The sequence below is a fragment of the Cricetulus griseus genome, unplaced genomic scaffold, assembly GCF_003668045.3.
Source record: "Cricetulus griseus strain 17A/GY unplaced genomic scaffold, alternate assembly CriGri-PICRH-1.0 unplaced_scaffold_83, whole genome shotgun sequence".
Taxonomy (NCBI): domain Eukaryota; kingdom Metazoa; phylum Chordata; class Mammalia; order Rodentia; family Cricetidae; genus Cricetulus; species Cricetulus griseus.
In genome coordinates, this window is record NW_023277425.1 from 27228 (window position 1) to 49246 (window position 22019).

The window sequence follows — 22019 nt, forward strand, 5'->3', positions numbered from 1 at the left end:
TCTCTTCAGACTGATATATTCCTTCTAGTTTAGAACTAACTTAGTAGTAAAAAGCCATTTTTACCCATGGAGTTTTAGTTTAATATGGTCCTTCTGAGTTACAGTCTGAGTTGATAGTTACAGACTTTCAGAACTTGAAATAGATTTTTCAAAGACAAATCTCTTTAAAAGATCCTGTCAGGTACCTTTGTAAGTGACTAAACCTTTTTCTCCTTAGCTTTCAATAGCTTTATACAATTTTCAACTACAATATGGTATGAAGAATTTATTTTCTGCTTTTATTTGGTATTCTGTAGTCCTCTTGTATCTGGATGGACATCTCTTTCTCTAGGTCTGGGAGATTTTCATCTGATTTTACTGAAGGTATTCCCTATGTATTAGCTATGTATTCCCTATGAATTTATTGCCCTCCTCCTATGCCCATATTTTAAAGGTTAGGCTTATTTATGGTATCTTTTTAGAATACTATCCATTTAAAATTATTTTGTCTGGTTAATTTTTAGAATGGTCCAATTCCACTACTTTATCTTCAATGCCTGATTCTGTTTTCAATGTGATCCATACTGTTGATGAGATTTTTATTTGGCTTATTTTCATTTCCAACATTTTTTCAGTTTGGATTTTCTCACAGCCATTCAAACTATTTTCTTTCTGTTTTTCTTATGCATTTTCTACATATATTTATTAAGTAGATACATTAATTCCTACATAGATATTACATCATATCATTAGCATTCACATTTCACAAGTCTTCAGAGATATTTGGGTAATGCTAAACAAACAAGTGAAAGACCTGTACAACAAGAACTTTGAGTCTTTAAAGAAAGAAATTAAAGAAGATACCAGAAAACGGAAAGATCTCCCATGCTCTTGGATAGGTAGGATCAACATAATAAAAACAGTAGTCTTGCCAAAACAATCTACAGATTCAATGCAATGGCCAGCAAAATACCGTCACAATTCTCCACAGACCTGGATGATTCTCAATAGAGGAATCTAAAATGGCTAACAGACATTTAAGAAAGTGCTCAACATCCATAGCCATCAGGGAAATGCAAGTCAAAACAACTCTGAGATACCATCTTGCCCCAGTCAGAATGGCTAAAATCAAAAACACCAATGACAGTTTATGCTGGAGAGGATGTGGAGAAAGGGGAACACTCCTCCACTGCTGGTTTGAGTGCAAACTCATACAGCCACTTTGGAAATCAGTATGGTGGTTCCTCAGGAAAATGGAAATCAGTCTACCTCAAGACCCAGCATATACCCAAAAGATGCACATTCATTCAACAAGGGCATCTGTGCAACTATGTTCATAGCAACATTATTTGTAATAACCAGAACCTGGAAGCAACCTAGATGCCCCTCAACTGAAGAATGGATAAAGAAAATGTGGTACATTTACACAATGGAGGGCTACTCGATGGAAAAAACAATGGAATCTTGAAATTCGCAGGCAAATGGATGGAACTAGAGGAAACCATCCTGAGTGAGGTAACCAGTCACGAAATGACAAACATAGTATGTACTCACTCATATGTGGATTTTAGATATAGAGCAAAGGATTACCAGCCCACAAATCCACACCACCAGAGAAGCTAGAAAACAAGGAGGACCCTAAGAGAGACATACATGGTCCCCCAGAGAAGGGGAAAATGACAAGATCTTCTGAGCAAATTGGGAGCATGGGGGCAGTGGAAAGGGAAATAAGAGAAAGAGAAGAGAAGAGGAGGACATGAGGGAGCAGGAAGATTGAGTTGGGGAAAAAATACAGGAGAGCAGGAAAAGAGGTACCATAATAGAGGGAGCCACTATAGGTCTAAAGAGAAATCAGGCACTAGGGAAATGTCCACAGATCTACGAGGATTACCTCAACTAAGAATCTAAGCGACAGTGGAGAGGCTACCTTAAATTCCCTTCCCTAATAATGAGATTGATGACTACCTTATATGCCATCCTATAGCCTTCATCCAGTAGCTGAAGGAAGCAGAAGCAGACACCCACAGGTAAACACTGAGCTGTACTCCTGGAATCCAGTTATAGAGAGGGAGGAGTGATGAGTAAAGGGGTCAAGACAAAGCTGGAGAAATCCACAGAAACAGCTGACCTGAACAAGGCGTTGCTCATGGACCCCAGACTGATAGCTGGAAAACCAGAATAGGACTGATCCAGACCCCCTGAATGTGGGTGTCAGTTAGGAGGACTGGGCAGTTTATGGGGCCTCTGGTAGTAGATCAGTATTCATCCCTAGTGTGCAAATGGACTTTGGGAGCCCATTCCACATAGAGGGATACTCTCTCAGCCTAGACACATGGAGAGGGCCTAGGCCCTGCTCCAAATGATGTGACAGACTTTTGAAGATCCCCCATGGAAGGCCTCACCCTCCCAGGGTGCAGAAAGGGAATGAGATAGGGGGCCTGTGGGGTGCAGGGGAGGAAGGGAATGAGAGGGAAAACAAGATTGTTTCTATTTTTTTTTTAAAAAAATGTATATAAAAAGAAACTGGCTTCGATTATGGAGACTGTTAAGTCTAAGTCTTAGAATTTCTGCAAGACCCAGGATACTGGGTATTAGTTTAAGAATGGTGGCCAATGTTGTGGTTTCTGGTAGAGGACAGGAAAAGGGTGATAGAAAACTCTGTTTTTCATGTCTTGGGGTTACTTCTCTATTCCAGTCTTTCTTATTTGAATACAGTTATAACCATTATTTGAATTTTTCATATGGCAGTTCTTCCAGGCCATTCTCATTATTTGGTTATTACTGTGGCATTTTTATTTTTTGGAGACATGTGTACTTTGGCTTTCCATATTTTTATTTTGGTGTTACAGTCTGTATCTGGAATTTGGTAGTTGAGTTACTTTGTTCAAGAAACCTTTCTTTTAGGAAAGGTATTTACAACATACAGAAGGAAGCTAGTTTATAGCAAGGTTGGGATGTTGATTTTCTGTCTGCATTTAGGGAAACATCTTCAGTTCCAGGTCTTTTGTTATCCATAGTGATTTCAGTGGCTTGGCTGAGCTTGAAGTTTTCCTTGGCAGTATGGTTGGGTCTTAGATCTCTAGCCAGATGGGGCAAAATGGAGGGTCCAGTCAGGCAGCTGGAATAAGACAGAGGTGCCAGGAAGAGGCTGAGGTCTCTGGAAATCAATGTGGGGCTTTGGGACAACCGGAATGGAGGACTGGAAAGGTAGGTGCAGGTCACCCAGCTAGGTCTCCGAACCATGTGTGATGGCTGGAGTCATGGGTGGGCAACAAGCTGGGAACTGGGAGTCTTAAAGGAAATTAGTGGCACTAGGGAGAAGGTGGAAGTTCTGGAAGCAGCCACGGGGCTCTGGCTTGATGAAGGGCTATCAGGGAGAAACACACAGATAGCTGTAGAAAGGTATTTTAGTAAAATTTATTTTGTTTAATTATGTATATTTATTTGCTTGTGTAGGTGCATGTGTATGCAGTCTCCAAGCATACTAGAAGGTCATGCTAGATACCCTGGCAGTGGAGTTACAAAAACTTGTAAACCCAAACGTGGATGCTGTGAACTGAATTCAGGTCCTCCAGAAGGGCTGTAAGTCCTCGTGACCACAGAATCATCTCTTCAGTCCCTAAAGTCTCCTTTTTATGCCAGAACTTCATGTAGTTTTAAAAAGATATTCTTTACAAGTAAAGAATTTCTCTTTTTACTGTGTACTAACCACAACAATTATCTCAATTTCTAAAAGTAGAAATCAGACCTTACATTATAGAATGCACAACACAAAAGAAAGTGAGCAATTAAAAGTTAGCAACCTGTAAGTCACTTCGGAGGCCTTGAATTAAAGGCAAATCTGGGTTCATCTGATTTCCAGGTCAGTGTGAGACACATAAACAAACAAATTAACAGAATATCAGAGGGTATAATGTGTACTTCTAAAGTGAACCTTGGGTAAAAAAAAAAAGTTCAAAGGGAGAATGTCAGTAATACAATGAATACTGCTTTGTGGAAACTTAGAGGACATATACAAGAAAAACTGGAACATTTTAGAGTCAAATATTTCTATTACTAATGCTAGAAATTAAATAAAAAGTACTTAATTTATGAAGCCCAGGAAAGGTGAAGGGAAAAGTGGATTAGGAGTTAGTAAAAAAGAAATAATAGAACAAAATTAAAGCCATAAAGTCAACAGCAATTTGAGGCTAAGAAAACACATGTTTTTTTTTTGGCATAGTAGGTTCATTGTGTTATACACAAAATCAGAAACTTTGTAATACACAAGAACCAATTAGCACATTTCAAAAAATGTTTAATGGTGCAAAACAAGCTCCCTAAAATAAAACTTATGAATGCCTAGAATAACAAAAAATTCAGTGTCACTGCACAAAGGAAGCTAAAATTATTAGGAAAACTAACCTTTTATAGAATTTTTGCTTTCTCAAAGACTGACAGGTAGGGTTGGAGCTCCCTTAAGTAACTGATGTTCAACACAGGGACCGCAGCTTGATCCCCAGCACTCCCAAAAGGAAACCTAGGAGCTGCACACAACCAGAATCCCAGCAACTGGGAATATGGGGACAAGAAGATCCCTGTGGCTCACTGGCCAACTTGCCCAGCTGAATCTGTGATCTCAAGATTCAGTGAGATCATCTCAAATAAGCAAGAAAGAGACTGAGAAAGACACCCAGTTAAGCCCTGGCTTCTGCATGTACACACACAGGAACACACCACACACAAGAAGTCTACAAGGTACAGGCTAGATCTCAACCCACATACATTGAGGTCTAGTTGTTTAACTCAAGATTCATTCTTGTCCCTGCCAGAATTCAGTTTTGTTTTGTTTGTTCGTGGATGTAGGAGCATTTTCCCTGCTGACACTGGCCAAGGACACCTCTTAGCTCCTTAGCCTTGGGTTACAGGATCCCCTTCATCCAGTCAGATCTCTCATCAAGACTTTCTCATAGCTGTGTGTCTCTCAACTCCTCTTTTGCCACTAGGTGCAGAAAACTTTGATTTTAAAGGGCTACTGTGATTAGGTTCTATATCCACTTAGATCCCTGGTGTAATGAACGATCACACAGAGACAATTCTTCACTCATGACAATGAGGAAGATATACTTGAGGGGGGCACCTCTCCTTCAAATTTCTTTTAAAACTCAAGAGTATCACTTGAGACAAAATAACAATAATGTGGGAATTTGCTATTTCACTAATCTTTTTCCATCAATGGCATAAACTTGACATGTTTTCTTGGTATATATGGAAAGCTTGAAGTATGTGACTTAAAATTAATTATCTGTATTAACAAAAATATGTATTCAACCACTAAAATATAAAGCAAACATTTACTGAACACTTTCCAGATATGTTACATCAAATCCTAACGATAAAGCTTACTTGAAACCCTTTTCAACTCACATATCCATTTAAACAGCACTGTCCAAAGAAATGTGAATCTCATGAACAATTTTTATTAATACTTCGAGGAAAAAATAAAGTGGAAACAGTCTAAAATTAGCATTTTACTTAAATGTTAAAATTCTACCAATATAAATACCGAGACACTTTACAATGTTGGGGGGGTTGTTTTTTTAATACATCTTTAAAAATCTCCTGTTTTATATTGACTGACAACTATGAATAGTCATAGTTCAGAGACCCACCCAAATGCTACCTGCAAGATGATGGTTTGTACCTTTCCCCTGTCAGTTATATCTGTACACACTAAGTTGCTGCCATTCCTTAGGACTCTATGGACCGTGGATTAATGCCATCCTCGAGACTTCATCCTGTAACTGATAGAAGCAGAAGCAGAGATCCACAGCCAAGCACTGAGCTGAACTCCTGGAATCCAGTAGTAGAGAGGAAGGAGTGATGAGCAAAGGAGTCAAGACCCCAATCTGACAGCTGAGGAACCAGCATAGGACCCAACCAGCCCCGTGAACGTGAGTGTCAGTTGGGCAGCCTATGGGGCCTCTGCCAGTGGAACCAGTATTTATCTCTAGTGCATGAAGGGGCTTGGGAGCTCATTCGCTATCGATCGATACCCTCTCAGCCTAGATATACTGGGGGAGGGCCTAGGTTTCATGTCAGACATCGATGACCCCTCATGTGAGGCCTCACCCTCCCTGGGGAGTGGATGGGGGGGTTGATGGGGGAGCATGGGAGAATGGGAGGGAGAGGGAACTGAGATTGGTATGTAAAATAAGACTTTCTAATTTAAGTAAAAATTTACATATAAAAACACAATTGGCAAAATTTACTCTTTATCAAACATTAATGCTTACACTATGTCTGCCACTCAGTCAGGGACAGCAGACGTAACTGACAAGGAGGTCAGCCCTACCCCTGTATATGTACAGCTACGAAATGAAGAGTCAATGTTTTCTTCATGGTATTACTAACCTTTTCTATTTCCTTACTGTGCACACACAAGTGTTCCTCCCATTTTGCTTATTGGAGGAAGAACTACATTATGATTGACTTTACATCCTTGTCCCTCAAGATGTTAAATGTCTACAAATGCATAGCAATGGATTGATTGTGATCCTCAATCAGCTTACCCTCTCATAACCACATTCTGTTACTCACAATGTATTCCACATTTCTATCACTAAAAGCAATAATTGTTGTCTCCTCTTCAAGGCAATCTTAGTAGCCTAACCCTAATAATTAAAAACATTTTCAACTTGTAAGAATCACATTTATTCTACCTTCATCTTGCTCATGATCCATATATAACAAAAGGAATACTGTAGAGACATGAGGTCAAAGTTAACAGCCCTTCCCATGGTAGTCTCAGGGTGAGAGAAACACACACACACACACACAATTTGGGAGAGAATGAGTTTCCCACCTACTACACATTGAACAATGAAAGCCACAGGGTACAGAAGTGTTCTAGACATTATTTAGTTATACATATTTAATAAAATAGAAATACTGTTTAAGGGAAATTTAAAAGTAGTAAATGTATTGAGCATTTAAAAATAAAACCATATTCTAAATAAGGGCAAAATTTATTATCAGAAAAAAAACTGAAAGTATTACAAAGTTCTTTGGCAAATACTGAGAATGTAGAATTTTATGGAGCGTGTTAACATCTGAGACAGGAATGAAAGCAGTTGCTAAGTTGTTAACATTTTATACTGTGTAATAAAATGATACTTTAATACTACTGGTATTATCTAAAATTTACATAGTCACATGTATGATTTTAATACAAAGCTCTCCAATTACTAACATGTGTTTGTGACCTTCCCATATATGTAAGCATTCCCTACCTTACACAACATCTATTCATCTATCCTGTATGTAAGGATGTCAAAAACACAAAAGACAGTCACTGTCTCTTCTTAGGTGATGCAGAGTCAATCTCTTCTCTGTGTTTCCTTTTCTTTTTTTTCTTCTTATGGTCACTTTGGTAGCCACTGGAGTCACTGGCTTGGAAAACAGGGTCCTGATCTTCCTGGTGCCTTTTCTTCTTCTTTTTCTTCTTCTTTGGCTCGTCTTCACAGAGGTCATCCATAGAACCACCATATAGTAGGTCTGTTTCTTCCTTTGGAGTGGCATCTGCACAATTTGTTAGCTCTGTGACACCATCGACTGCTGCACATGTTCCTGTCTCTTTCTTCTTCTTCTTCTTCTTCTTTGAAATTTTTTCAGCAACCTCTTCAATGCCAGTTTCTGCTACATCTTCAGAAACTACAGAGTTCTTAAACTGCAAACTGTAAATGAGCAAATTTTAAGAATATTAACAGCAATAAGCAAAACGACTGAAAAAAATAGGGCCAAGATAATTTCAATAGACTACGGTTTTTGCACAACAAAGGTATGTAACGTAGTGTGGCTCTAATTCCAAACGTTCTGTCTTGTTATTACTCAGGACACTAAATTCTAGAGGCTGTCAATGGTAAAATTACCCAGCTACTTTTTGATCTTTGTTATTTCTCCCCGTGGCAGGCTGGTCTCCAACTCGGGATACTCCTGTCTAAGCTTTCAGAATGCTGGGAATTACTGGCACATGCCACTATACCTGGCCCAAATTTGACAATCAAATGTTTTGTTTTGTTTTTTTCTTTTACTGTGCTTCTCAGAAGTTGAAACAGCTTCAGATTTCGGGGCTGGTTAAGAAAATCCTAACCATTAAATCCAGGCTAATTACCTAAACAAATATACCAAATCAATAAAGTCTCCTATTTACTATTTCAACCACCATACACTAACCTTGTGGTATTTAGTTTTCCTCGAATGCAGAATACTCCAGCAGAATCTGAATCTAAGCGAAATACATCAAATTCCAGTTCATCACCTACATTTATCTCCAAGTTCTGCCATTCCTCATAAGACATCTGCTCAGGTTTAGGGATAGAGGCATTAAAACACCCATGTACTAAACAGCCAATATGACTGGAAGATACTTTATTAACGGTACCCTGTAAAAGAGAGAAAAGAAAGAAACAACATCAAGAAGAGAACCAAAGACAGTCAATTTTATAAACCTGAAACTCATCGTCAAAAGGGAAAATATCAGATTAGTGATGTTTTCATATTGAAAAGGTTTACAAAAAGAAAAAAATCTAACAAGCATACCATGTCATTGCAAGGCATAATTTTAGAAAATTTAGAAACTTTAAACATCATTAAATAATTACATTGTCTAATAATAACAGGATATGCAACAACTATGCCAGTTCCACCTTAAACAAAGGGGGGGGGGGACAAAGACTGAGCTCCCACTGCAGGTAGGAAGACTCTATGGCACACCGAAGTCAAGAAAGAATGCCCTGTGACAAGCATATGTATTATGTGAAAAGCACATGTATTATGTGAAAAGCACAACTAGGCAAGAAGCATGTACAACCGGGAACAGATTAGTTCAGGTATGACTCACCTCAGTACCAGTACAGATGGCCAGGGATCTGCCTACACTAACACTCCCCTAACCTCGAGAGCAGAAAACCTTATTGGGGGGGGGGAGGGGGATGATATAGTAAACATTGGACTGCAGACAGCTAATGCTATAGAGCCTGTGTAGAGATCACACAGATAAGCTCTGACTAGAGCTAAAGGGGAATAAATTGAGGAGGGAGATGGATGGGTGTGCTACAGTAAGGACTATGATTATGGGGAGAGTTAACACTAAAGACTCTTTGAAAAAGGCATATTGAAATCTGCTACTGTAGAAGCTTCCTATATACAAGGACGCTGTTGGGAACTGTGCAGCCTAGTTTTGGCCCACACAAACTGTGCTAAAAAATAAAATGAAAAGAAAACATGAAGCTGGGTGTGTTAGGAAAGCAGGAATGGATCTGGTAAGAAGCTGAAAGAGTGGGGCATGGAGATGGTTATAGTCAAAACACATTGTATGAGATTCTCAAGGAAGTAACAGAAAGTTTTTTAAAAATGAAATCATGTTTTCTGCCTACAATTAGATGAAGTCAGAAATGAAAAACTGTAAGAAGCTTTGAAAACTATACAAAAAAAAAAAGGAAATTAGGCAACTTACTTTGTGTGTATACATTGTTGTGTTCAAGTGATGTACATGTGTGTTTAAAGGCCAGAGTTAGACATTGAGTATCTTCCTCAATTTTTCTCCACCTTAACTTTTCTGAGACAATTTCTCACCAGATGTAGAGCTCACAGATTGAGCTAAACCAGCTGGTTAATGAACATAAGCCACCTACCTGTCTCTATTACTCCTAGTGCTGGAGTCACAGGTGTTTGTCAACATGTAGTCTCCATGTGAGTACTGGGGATCAAGCCTTAGGTTTTCATGTTTGTGCAGCAGGCACTTCACTAAACCATTTACCAGCTTCTAGAAAGCTTACTTTGAACAACCAATAAGTCAAGGAAGATATGGTGAAGAGTATTTTAAATTTGAAAGGTATTACAAATTTCACCAAACAAATGGAAATAGAAACACAAGACATCTAAATATGGGATAAATGGAAACGGTCAATTTTTGTCAGTTGGGAGCCAGGCTGTCCAAGACCACCTCACTAGGCCCTTGATGAAAAGAGAAAACTAGTTCTGTGTGTCCTTGCTGAGGGGCTGGGACCGGGCCACTCCCCCTATATCCCCAGCAGAGATGGGAGCTATCAGTCCCAAGGCCACTGTGTGCTCAATCTGTGACACACTTGAAATATCCTATGTTCCCTCTGTGCAACACTGCTTGATTAGCTTCCTGTTGACTCTGTCCTACTGTATGACAGCTTCCTATTGACTCTGTCCTACTGTATGACAGCTTTCTGCTGACTCTGTCCTATTTTATGACAGCTTCCTGCTGACTCTCTCTTACTGTATGACAGCTTCCTGCTGACTCTCTCCTACTGTATGACAGCTTCCTGCTGACTCTGACCTAGTTCATAACAGCTTTCTCCTGACTCTGTCCTATTTTTTCCTTGAAAACTGTACTTCTTAATAGAGATTGTGCAAGACCTTACCACAGCTTTCCTATCTGCTCTCTTTTCTCATCCCTTGGTCCTTCCTCTATCTTAGAAAACTGGTCCAGGTCATACTTCCCTACACGGTAGTCCCAAAGGCTGCTGAGATACCTCCCCTCTCCCTGAAATAGCACGCACAATTGCTACTGTTGGGTCTTCTACCCCAATTAGACAGTAAGACCCCCCCCCCCCACTGCTGGGGACCCAAATGCTCTGGTAGCAGGGCACAGAGACATCAAACTGGTACTGAGCTGAAGGCTTCCCCCTGGCAAAGCCTAGAGCCTGGAGGTGCTATGCAGGCTTCTTGGGGGGAATTGTTCCAAGTGTCTACTAATATGGACACTGGTAAAATTATGACTGAATTTAAGGCTTGTCCAATATGTGAGAATTCACACCTAATATGTAAACCTGGTCAAAAGCCAGGTGAAACCACTGCTCTTGTTTTGTTAAATGGACATGATGCACCCATCAAAATGCCTTCTAAATAGTTGTAATTATACTCATTACAGCTATTGGCTTTGTCAGGGAAGCTTCTTTTTATAGTGAGACAGCATTAACAGCAGAGATTGTTAACTGGTCAAAGTGATAAGAAGTGTCTGGTGATCACAAAATGACAAACATGATATGTACTCACTTATATGTGGACCTGCTTTATGATACATAGTAGTGACCATGCTTTATCAGAGCTGTTTTTAATGATGTTGTTCAGAATGGTTTCCTTCCAGATGATGATTGAGAAGGTAATTTAAAAAAAAAAAAAAAAATGATGCCAGGTACTACAAGAGTAACAGAAAGAACTGTGCTGTTTTTCTGGGATTTTGTTTTTTACTTTTTTTTTTTTTTTTAAATGGAGAGTACTGGATGTCTCTACAATTTTGTTCAAATGACTGCAGAACCTGGAAAAGCTGTTGCTGCTATTGATGAATAACATACTGCCATTATTGGTCTTTTTATATAAATATAAATATATATATATATATATATACATATATAATTTGAATTTTTGGAAACTTTAACTGTGCTGTCAACTTTGGAAAAAAGTATTCCAGTTTACCATGTTGAGTTGGCATTATACAAAAATTAACAGCCATAGTGGTCTAGAAATGTTGAACTTAATTTTTTTTTCCATTTGTACAGACGTAACACACTGTATTAAATATGTAAGGTCTTAAAAAGAAAAAAAAGAAGTGTCTGGTGATTACTCAGCCATAAATGGGACATTTGTATCACCCTCCCCAAGACTCAGGGAAACACTGTGAAAGCGGGAGTGGAAAGAATGTAAAAGCTAAAGGAAGGGTAGAATATTGTGGACTACTATCTTCCAAGCATAATATGCCCTTGCACTCCTGAGACCACAGGAGCTAGGACAACATAACACAAGATCTGTATAAGACTGGGCCTGTCAACATCCTGTCATGGGAGTAAGGAACTTATAAGGCCTCACACTCCTCCCAGAGGATCCTGGGCCAGATAATGGTTGTTGAGAAAGGCAGAGAGTTCTTCAGTAGTATAACCACTGGTAAAGTAGTCATGTTCCTGTAAATATCCCTTCACCGCGCTCCTGCATGCAACTCTTATGAAACTCTTGTGTGTGTGTGTGTGTGTGTGTGTGTGTGTGTGTATGGGGGGGGGGTGATGCTCCCCATAATAACAACAAAGATGCCAAGGACTGTGTACCCCATGCCCAAACGTACCAATCACAACCAAAACAACCTGTAGGAAGACTATAATACTCAACTCCTAAAAAATAAACCAATCTCCTAAGATTCTCTTTTGTTTATCAAGAAGACCATCTGATAAAGGATATTGATCTGTTACACCAGATGTACAAATGCCAAAATAGACACACAATACATATGAAAACAAAGTAATGACACGTCCTACAAATATAACTACAGTAAAAGATTCAAAACTTTCAAAATAGGTGAAATAAATGCCTCACAAAGAATCGCAACAAACAGCTTTTTATAAAGCTCAGCAAAGAAAAACAACCATCAACAATCAAACAATTCTAAGAAGAGAATGCAGGACATGGATGAAACATCATCAAGAGTCTATAAAGATGGACCCCACTTGTTCATCTCCTGGGTGGGATTCTGAACGTTATAGCCCAGCACTGTTCCTGTCTTGCAGCAACTTTCTGGTCCACTACCATGCACAGAGCCTCTCCACAATGCCTTTTCCACCATGATGGATTGACATTTCACAACTGCGAGCCAAAACAAACCTTCCCTACCCAGTTTTCTGTTGGGTATCTTGGAGAACTCAGAAAGTAAGATAAAAAGGTCTGACAATGGAAGCTTCTTCCCTACTGGATAGCTTTTATGGTACCTCTGGGGGAAAAAAAGAAAGCATCAATCTCTCCCAAGCTACATTAATGATCTGCCTGGCAAGACATGCCTACTGGTCATAAATGTGTCATAATATTGTCATAAATGCCATGGAGTAACAGACCACATTTTTATTGGATCCAAGGCCCAACCCAAAAGAGGGAACCCATACTAGACACTGTCAAAGGGCCCCAAACTCATGGCAAGATGGGACATGGATCCTAGAGGAAAACCATTACTATTATTAAGCCAAAAGGACAAAGCAATAAAACAACTCTCAATGACTTACTGCTACAAGCAGGAATCAGTACATCACTAAACCCTCATGAGAGAAGCTTCTTGGAATGGGCGGCAATTAATATAATACAAACAGTCAATGTGCAGAGAATAAGAGATTTAAGTGCTCAGCCCACTTACAGAAGAGGGGTAGACAGACTGTAAGAGACAGTGATGGAGGATGAGGATCACAGGGACTCAAGAGTGACCGTGAAAGCATATGTTGTATAGCAGTTTCCTAAAGACTGAAACATTTGCCGGGTGATGGTGGCACACACCTTTAATCCCAGCACTCGGGAGGCAGAGACAGCTGGATCTCTGTGAGTTCGAAGCCATCCTGGTCTCCAGAGCGAGTGCCAGGATAGGCTCCAAAGCTACACAGAGAAACCCTGTCTCAAAAAACCAAAAACAAACAAAAAAAAGACTGAAACATTGGATCCTACAAGGAAGCTCTACAAGCAAGAGATAAACAACTCAAAAATAATTAAAATAATTTCATGAAGTACCTGAAACTGATCAGATTCACTAGGCCCCCCTCCCTCCCCCAAGAATAAACAATAAAGGTTGCTGAGAATCATTCCCAGACAAGCTAAGCTTAAAAGAAGACTCAGACAAATCAAACTAATGAAGACTAAGACCCATATTAGCTACCTAGAAATAGAAAGCAGCCAAGCTATCTGGAAGACATTGAGACCAATTAAGTTGCTTAGAAAGGACACTCCAATTGTTGAGCTCCTTGCAGCCTATGTAGAGTGCTCCAGGCTCCCAGGTTGTGATCTGTCATCTGTACTGAGGCGGGCTTCGAGTGGTATAGCTGTCGTTGAGTCATTTCTGCTCCAGTAAGTGACACCTCACACACATTCCTGTAAGTAACCCCAATAACACTAACTGGTTCACCAAGTCGGACTTTAGTGATATCCATACCTTGGTCTGTCATAGGCTTCCTTCCTGCTGGGGAGAGTAGACATGTGTGCTGCATCTCCCTAGGGAAAGTCTTGTCAAGCATGGAAGGGGTGATATGCACCAAGTCCCACTCCAGCTAAAGAGATAATGGCTTTTCTTTAAGGGTGCAATACCTAGTATACCAAACACACTCAAAGGCCCCATGCCCAGGTGTAGTCAGCCAACACAAACTGGATGAAGGAAGGAAGGAAGGAAGGAAGGAAGGAAGGAAGGAAGGAAGGAAGGAAGCTGGGTGGGAAACAAAGGGAAGAGCTGGAAAGTTAGGGGAGTGGAATGAATACAATCAAAATAAATCATATAAAATTCTCAAATACAGTAACTATTTAAAAAAAACAAAGTCAGTTAAAAACTTTATCTGGACATGCTGCCCAGAGTAGTTGGCCCTGGGCAGGCAGGAAGAAATTAAGGGCCTGCTCACTGCCTCTGGACTCATTCACCCCCAGGGGTAGTTTGATCTGGGTGGGCGGGAAGAAGCTAAGGGCCCACCGTGTGCCTTGCAGTTTGAGCTGCTGAGCGCCATTATGGCAAACAAATGTAGGGAGGGGCATGGCAGGGGGAGAGACAGAGGTTCATGTCTTGTGGCGAGCGGAGAATCTGTAGAGGCAAAGATGGTGAGGAATGGGCTGATATGGAAGATCTGCTTACCATCTGGAGCCATTGGATAGTCTAATCCTGGGCTGCTGCCAAGGGCCATGTCTGGGTCCACTGTCCTGCTACAGCCATGGTCTGTATTGATGTCCATAGCTCCTGTCACCACCAAAGGCCATGAGGATGCCCGCGGTTTGGGCTGCTACATGTGGTCACATTGGTGCCCAAGGGCCATGCCATCACAGGGGCCATCCCGATCTGAGGGGCTTCGGCCAAGGGCCATGTCTGGGTCCTGGGTCCTACAATGCCGGGGTCTATGCTGATATCCAAGGCACCTGTCTCCTTCAAGGATTGGGTGGGAGCCCCACGTCGGGGGGCCACCCTGCAGCTGGGATATTAATCTAAGTGCCCTGCACTGCCACCAGGGACCATGATGCATCCAAACCCAGGCTGCTGCTGAGGACCATGGCTGGGTCTATAAACCCTACTGCAGCTGGGGTCTGTGTTGATGTTCATGGCCTGTGTCACCACCAAAGGCCCACAAAGATTTAGGGGTCTGGGTAACCATCTGTGACCATGTTGGTCCAAGGGACGTGCAGCTGCTGGGGCTGAGTGCCCTGTGCTGCCACCATGCCCATGGAGTAGGCTAGCCCAGGCTGCTGCAGGAAGCCATGTCTAGGTCCTTGGCCCCACCACAGCCAGGGACAGCATTGATGTCCTTTGCTCAAGTTACCACCAAAGGCAGTAAAGATGACCAGGGTCTGAGCCAATACCTGACAACACATAGGTACCCAAGGATAATGTTATCATCAGGGCCATGAAGATCAGCGTGGTCTATGCTGCCATCCAGGGCCATGTCTGGGTCTGACTTGAGGTATGTGGCACCTGTTGCCATCAGGGGCAGTGCAACTGCTTGGGATCTCTATTGCCACCTGGGACCATTTGGAGTCTGACAACCATACTGCTGCTGTGCCCATGCCGATCTGAGAGGCATACGCTGCCACCAGGGTTCATGGTGACTAGGCCCAAGCTGCTGCTGCTGGCCATGTCTGGGTCCATGATCCTCACACAGCTGTGGTCTGTGTTGATGTCCACTTTTCTATCAATGTCAACTGCCTGTGTCCCCACAGGGGCCCATGAGAACCACGTGTTGAACCATGAACTGAAGTACAAGGGCTTGCTAGCTGGTCCCACTACTCACTGGCCATGGAGAGCTGACCCATCCCTTGTCAGTACTGCAGTAACAGATCCTGATCACCCTGGCAGGGAAAAGCTCGGTCCCACCCCTAATAAGAGAGTTAGCCACCCATATTTGGGAAAGATGGCCCCAGTCCTGAGGGGAGTGGTCCAAGCTTCCCATACTGACCAACTCAGCAGCACCCTGGTACATATCCAGGGCTTTGAGCTGGCACACCTCAACATCTACTCCATCTACGACCTGCTAGAGTATGGGAACAGACTGGTCCTGCAGAGGCAGTAAAGAGGCCAAATTGATTCAGAGCAACAATGGATGTCTGGGGGAGTTTCTGTGGAGGTTGATGGTGTGACAAGAGGACAGAGGCCTTGAACCTGACCAGCAACACATTACATAATGAACATTTGCAAGAAAAGCTGTTTGGACAAAAAGGTATACTACTGACACACAGCAGTTCCCAATGCCACTAAGACAAATAAAGAGACAATGGAGAGCAAAGACGGGGGAGTAGAACTGGTTCTCAGGAAAGGTAAACAAGACTGGTACAGCTGTACTGGCAATGGGGTTAGAGGCAAATAAAAGTGAAAAATAAAGTTATATTCCAACTGATTCTACCGAAATTAAAAGACTGTTAGAGATAATTTCTAAATAAATAGTGCATGTGAACATATTGGAAAATCTAAAAGAAATGAACACATTTCTAGACACATATGACCTAGCCAAGTTCACCAAAAGTCCACTGGAATAGACCTATACAATGACACTGAATTGGTAATTAAAAACAAAAAAAGACTATGAACATATGGCTCCATCACTCAGTTTTACCAAAAAGTTCTTACTTTTGAGTAAGAACACCACCAGAGTTTCTCAAGCTTTTCAGTATTACTAAAATGAAGGGTATTATTCTGTGCATATGACCTTATTACCAAAACCTGAAAATGATAAGAAATGAAATCTAGTAACACAGTCTAAAAACACCCTTAAAATAATGGCAACTGAAGGTAACAGTGTTATCAGAAACTCATGTAATATTGTCAAGTTAACAGTTTCATTATAGGAATTTAAGAATTGTACGACATACACAAAGCAGTTAAATATTAATTACTCAAATAGAATGAAGGATTAAAATCCAACCATCATTTTAATAGATGAAGAAATAGCAGTTGATAATTTTCAACATTCCTTCATGATAAAATCCCTTAAGAAGTTAGAAAGACCACAACACAATAAAGACCTGTGCATGTCAACTTCTAGCCAACAACACATTGGAAGGGAGACAGCACTTCCTATTAACCCTGAACTAATACAAGCTTATCCATTCTCATTGCCCTCCTTCAATACAGTACTGGAAACTAGACAGAGCAAGAAGGTACTACAATGAAACAGAAAGTAGACTGATAGGAAAGTCTTAATTGTCCCCATGCATAGGCAGGTGATTCAATACACAGAAAAACCCAAAGAACTGAAAAGTCAAGTCAACTAAAAATGGGCAAATGATCTGATTTTACACATCCCAAAAGAAGCAGCAGAAAGAGCCAATAAACACATGCGGAAAATGCTCACAAGGGAAATATGTCACAATTTCAATGAGATATCTGCAATAGCTAATCTTCACTGTCAAAACTTGACAGGGTTTAGAATTAGACTAGTGTGTCTATGAGACATTTCCAAAAATTAACAAAGCTGCGAAAAACAGCCCTGAAGAGGAGCAGAACCAAGGCCAGGGCCCAGAGAGAGTAAGAGGAGAAAAGTAGAAATTTTGTTAGGTACCAGCACTTCTCCCTGCTTCTTGGCCCAGCGGGATACAAACTCTGTGATCTGTGCCTCCTTGCCAGGTAAAGCATGAGCCAAACAAAATCATTCCTCCCTCAAGCTGTTTCCACCAGGTATTTTGTTATAGCAACAAGAAAATGACTCAGTACTGAACCTCCAACAGTGAATAACAACAAAAATTACATGCTGGAAAGATGTGAGGGCCAAGAACTCATCCGAGCTCCTGCTGTCAATATCAATTAACAGACATTATGGGAAGCAGGATGTAAATTCTTAAAAACAAAAGGTAGTGCTACCATACAATGATAGCAATCCGGTAGATATAAAATCAACACAGAAAAGAAATCCTGTTCACCCACATTTACATAGCACTATTCACAACAGCTAAGACACAGAACCAATATACATGTCTGTCGAGGATAGATAATTATGGTTTGCATACGCAGCACAATACTATGAAATAAACACATCCACAAAGAAGAATGAATTCCTGTGACTTACAGCATGAAAGAACTGGAGTGCGTCATGTTAAAAGAAAGAAATCAGGCAAAGAGAGGCTTTCCTCCATGGGGAAACTAAAATTCATTTTTAAAATTCATTTTAAAAACCTAGCTCCAAGCAGAATAGTGATGACTAGGGAGTGGGAAGAGAGAGAAACCTAAATAAAGAAAGTGAGGGAAAATGATGTACATACCATTAACTTCTGTCCTGGTTCAGGGCAGAAAATAACGAAATCTGCTTCAATGTTAAGATGGATATGTCCTTGATCATCATAAATATCTCCTAGTTCGCCCACAACTCTGATGTTATCATATGCAACTGGGACACCCAAAAGGCTGTCAAAAAAAAAAAAAATAGTTAATCCCTTTTAAAGACATTCAAACTGGAATCAAGCAGTGGTGGCACAAGTAAGAGGCAGGCGGATCTCTGAGTTTGAGGCCAGCCTGGTCTACATATTAAGTCCCAGACAGCCAAGGTTGCACAGAGAAAAACAAAAGATAATCACACTGATGAGCTATATCTCCCTGATATTCCAGCCATTCCCAAAACATAATGGTATCATAGCATCACCTGGTCCTATAAGCTAACACTAGCAGATCTTAGCAATTTACACTTCACCAAAAAATCCCAATGTCTTGGTTATGCTAAAATGTCTATTAACATGGGTCTTCAGAACTATTGCACTGGCAGTAAACTGATACTTCGTTATATGCTATCTATGTGTATCAGTCATACTAGGAGAAATATGGGACTAGGTGAGGAAAACATCTAGGTACTCATATGAGTGAAATGGGAAATTTTGGTACTATCTATCATTACCGAGGTTCTATGCCTGACAATATATAAGGGAAGCATTACTGTTTAAGCTACAGCCTCTGACGACTGCAGCCAATGACTTAATACAGAAAAATATCAAACCAAAACCTTGTCTAGAGAAATGTTATCTATTAACCGTATCACTTAAGACCTGACCAACACTTTACTACTTATTATTTATCGCCCACATCAAATACTTCCTGAAGAAAACTTCCCCGACCCCCAAAGAAACCACTCCTCTACCACATGTAAAAATTTAGTACTATTCGTAACCTACTTAGTTCAATTGAAAGGAGGATTTGAGCATTTAAGACTTCTTTGGAACTACTAGGAGAGAGTGCATTTGACATCTTTAAATAACCCAAGGATGCCAAATGGAAAAGAATGGGCTTTGTTTTATTTCACTTCCCCACAACTGGCCTCTTACAGATTCAACTTAAAAGTCATAATGTGATTTTAGAAAACCACTTTCTCTAAGAGAACAGTCCACAGTTGAAATGGGACACCTTTCTTAAAAATCCTGCCACTGAGAAAAGAAGGGCAAGTCTGTCAGGCAGGGAATGCTGGTGAGATGACTTAAGCAAAGGGGAGTCCGGGAGGAGTCTCAATCTCCCCCTCCCCCAATTTAAAAAGGATACAGATCTATGAATGCTAGAGGACAAGTCTGAAAACATAAACTATACAGGATAAATAGTTAATTAATATTATAATACAATTCCCAACATTCTTAATGGTTTTACCCTCCCTTGCTTTATTAACACTCTTAATACTGGAATAATACTGAAACTTAATCTGTACTGGGGGAGAAAAAAGGTTTCATTAAGCATACCTTCAAGAAAGGAAGGTATCCAGATAAACTTAAGAGTATATTCTATTCTACACAGGTGCATTATCCAATTCTGTTACAGAAATTATCAGTTTATAATAACTGCTTCAATTTTTCCCCAATGGCAATACTACATAATTGCCTGCATTTTCATATTTAATAATCACCTTGTATATTCTTAAATCTTTCAAACTTCTAATCATTTTCCTTAGATAATCACAAAAATTGCTAATTGATCTCTGTCTACTGCCTCTCTCTATTTAAAATATCACCTTGTATATTCTTAAATCTTTCAAACTTCTAATCATTTTCCTTAGATAATCACAAAAATTGCTAATTGATCTCTGTCTACTGCCTCTCTCTATTTAAAATATCACCTATTCGAAATTGTTTCTTAAATTGCAGCTATCCCAGGGACTGCAGACATGCACTACTCCTCTCAAGAGAGTACCATGTCTCAGTTGGAGGCTAATAAGTGGATTAAACAACAACTGTACTGTAAGAACCACAAGCAGATGACTCAGGAGTTAAGAGCACTTGCTGCTCCTGCAAAGAACCCAGGTTCCATTCCCAGTACCCACTTGGTGGTTAACAACCACCCACTTCTGAGGGCTCCGGGCATGCACATGGTACATATACAGACAAGTAGGCAAAACACTCATGCACACAAATAGGTCTAATACAAAAAAACAAAGTAAAATAGACAGTGACAGGCAGGCAGGCAGGCAGGCAGGCAGGCAGGAAGGGGGGAGGGGAGGGAGGGACGGACAGAGGGACAGACAGACAAAGGCAGAAGGGAAAGAACAATAATGACCATCTTCTGAGTCACCTCCCAGTCTTTGAAACTCCACTGAGGAATCAATGACATCCAATGTTTCACCTGACTTAACCGTCAATGCAGATACACTTTACTATGCTCTGGTCCATCTGTCTATGCCACTCGCTGGTTGGAATGCCACCATCTAACTACCACCCTATTGTGTTGTTCTCAAAAGTTACAAGATCTAACTTCACTTCTCTATATACAACTTATTTTAGGTCTGTCAAGTTTTAACAGTTCTCTAGATCTAGCTTACATTTATATCCCCACAGTAGCTCAAAGCTCTTTGAAAGTAGGATTTTACTTTTATTTGTCTTTCTATCCAACTGCCTAAGGCATACAGACATAACGGGATGTACCAGTGCTTAGTCTAGGCGGGCTTAACAGTAATGGGGTTGGTTGTGCCCAAATCCTCGAGAAGTGGTAACAGCTTTAGATAATTTGCCTAAGAACAGTCACCACAGAAATCCCTGCAACTCCGAAGTTTCACAGAATTAATGAAGGACAATGATGTCTCGGGGAATCCATACGCCTCAGGCTTAGGACCTCGCTCCCTCCACAATAATTTGTTATGAAGTACTAAGGCATTACCACTTCCGCTTGAAATGCCGAGATGTAATTCTGAGACATTTTGTTTTTGAGGTTGCAATTGAGCATCTTAATATAAACATGCTAATTTTATTTTGTTTGTGTCGAAAGAACGGTTCCTACAAACAGAACTAGGCAAAGGGGGATATTCACCATGCGTTCCCCGATTGGGCCCTAGAAAAGAAAACCTCGGGAGATGAGCCTAAGCAAACAACAAACGCGCCTAGGTTTTGCCAGGAAACGACTTGTTTATATATGCTGTCTTCCAAGGACGCAGAAAGAAACCGGTATACTGCCAGCAAAACTGCACTACGAACGAGAACACACCCGGAAGGGGCTAAGTGAAGCTTTCGCAAGCTCGGCCCGCTGGGTCTCGGGACCCCGGGCACTCGGGGTCGCCACACTGGGAGCGCTGTGTGCACGGCGGGCGCAGCCGCTCCCGCTGCTGTCAGGAAGGAGCTGGGCCCCGGCGCGGACGGCGACCCGGGATCCTCGTCTCGGAAGGCCGAGCAGCAGCCGCCCGTCCGCAGCGCGGGGATCCCGGGGCCCGCCAGGGGCGCAGGGCGCGGCGGGGCGCCGGAGGGCGGCAGCGCGGGGACCTCACCTCTCCGAGTAGCGCAGGAGCTCGGCGTCCAGCTGCTCGCGGATGCCCGTGCGCTTCCGGCTCAGGTAGCGCGGCGACAGGGCGATGTGCCTGCGGTGCGGGCCGGCCGCCAGGCACGAGTAGCGGCCGCTCACCAGCGCGCACGCCGCGGCATAGCTGGGCAGCTCCAGGCAGGGCACGACCCCGGCCGGACCCGCCGCCGGCCGCTCCGAGCCCGCCCTGGGCCGCGGAGACTCCACGCAGCCCGCAGCCATGCGGCTCGCTGGGTGCTTCCGGGGCGCGCGGCTGACGCCAGCGTCCGCGCCCCGCCTCCGACGCCCGATGACA

General features: G+C 41.7%; 1 protein-coding gene across 1 annotated transcript; it reads right to left on the minus strand.

Moving 5' to 3' along the window:
- Nucleotides 1-5418: 5418 nt before the first annotated feature.
- Nucleotides 5419-21981, minus strand: Polr1f (RNA polymerase I subunit F). Its single transcript, XM_027434130.2, has 4 exons — nucleotides 21693-21981; nucleotides 18232-18373; nucleotides 8194-8402; nucleotides 5419-7694 (listed from the first exon to the last, which is right to left on the minus strand). Exons 1-4 carry the CDS (start codon nucleotides 21944-21946, stop codon nucleotides 7310-7312), a joined length of 990 nt encoding a protein of 329 aa, XP_027289931.1. The 5' UTR covers nucleotides 21947-21981; the 3' UTR covers nucleotides 5419-7309.
- Between the last annotated feature and the right edge of the window lie 38 nt (nucleotides 21982-22019).

Coding starts and splice junctions, on each gene's coding strand:
- Polr1f (XM_027434130.2), bottom strand. CDS start 21,946: ATGGCTGCGGGCTGCGTGGAGTCTCCGCGGCCCAGGGCGGGCTCGGAG. Junction 18,374..21,692: donor CTCCTGCGCTACTCGGAGAG/GTGAGGTCCCCG, acceptor TTTTTTTGACAG/CCTTTTGGGTGTCCCAGTTG. Junction 8,403..18,231: donor AACCAGGACAGAAGTTAATG/GTATGTACATCA, acceptor TCTCTTTTACAG/GGTACCGTTAATAAAGTATC.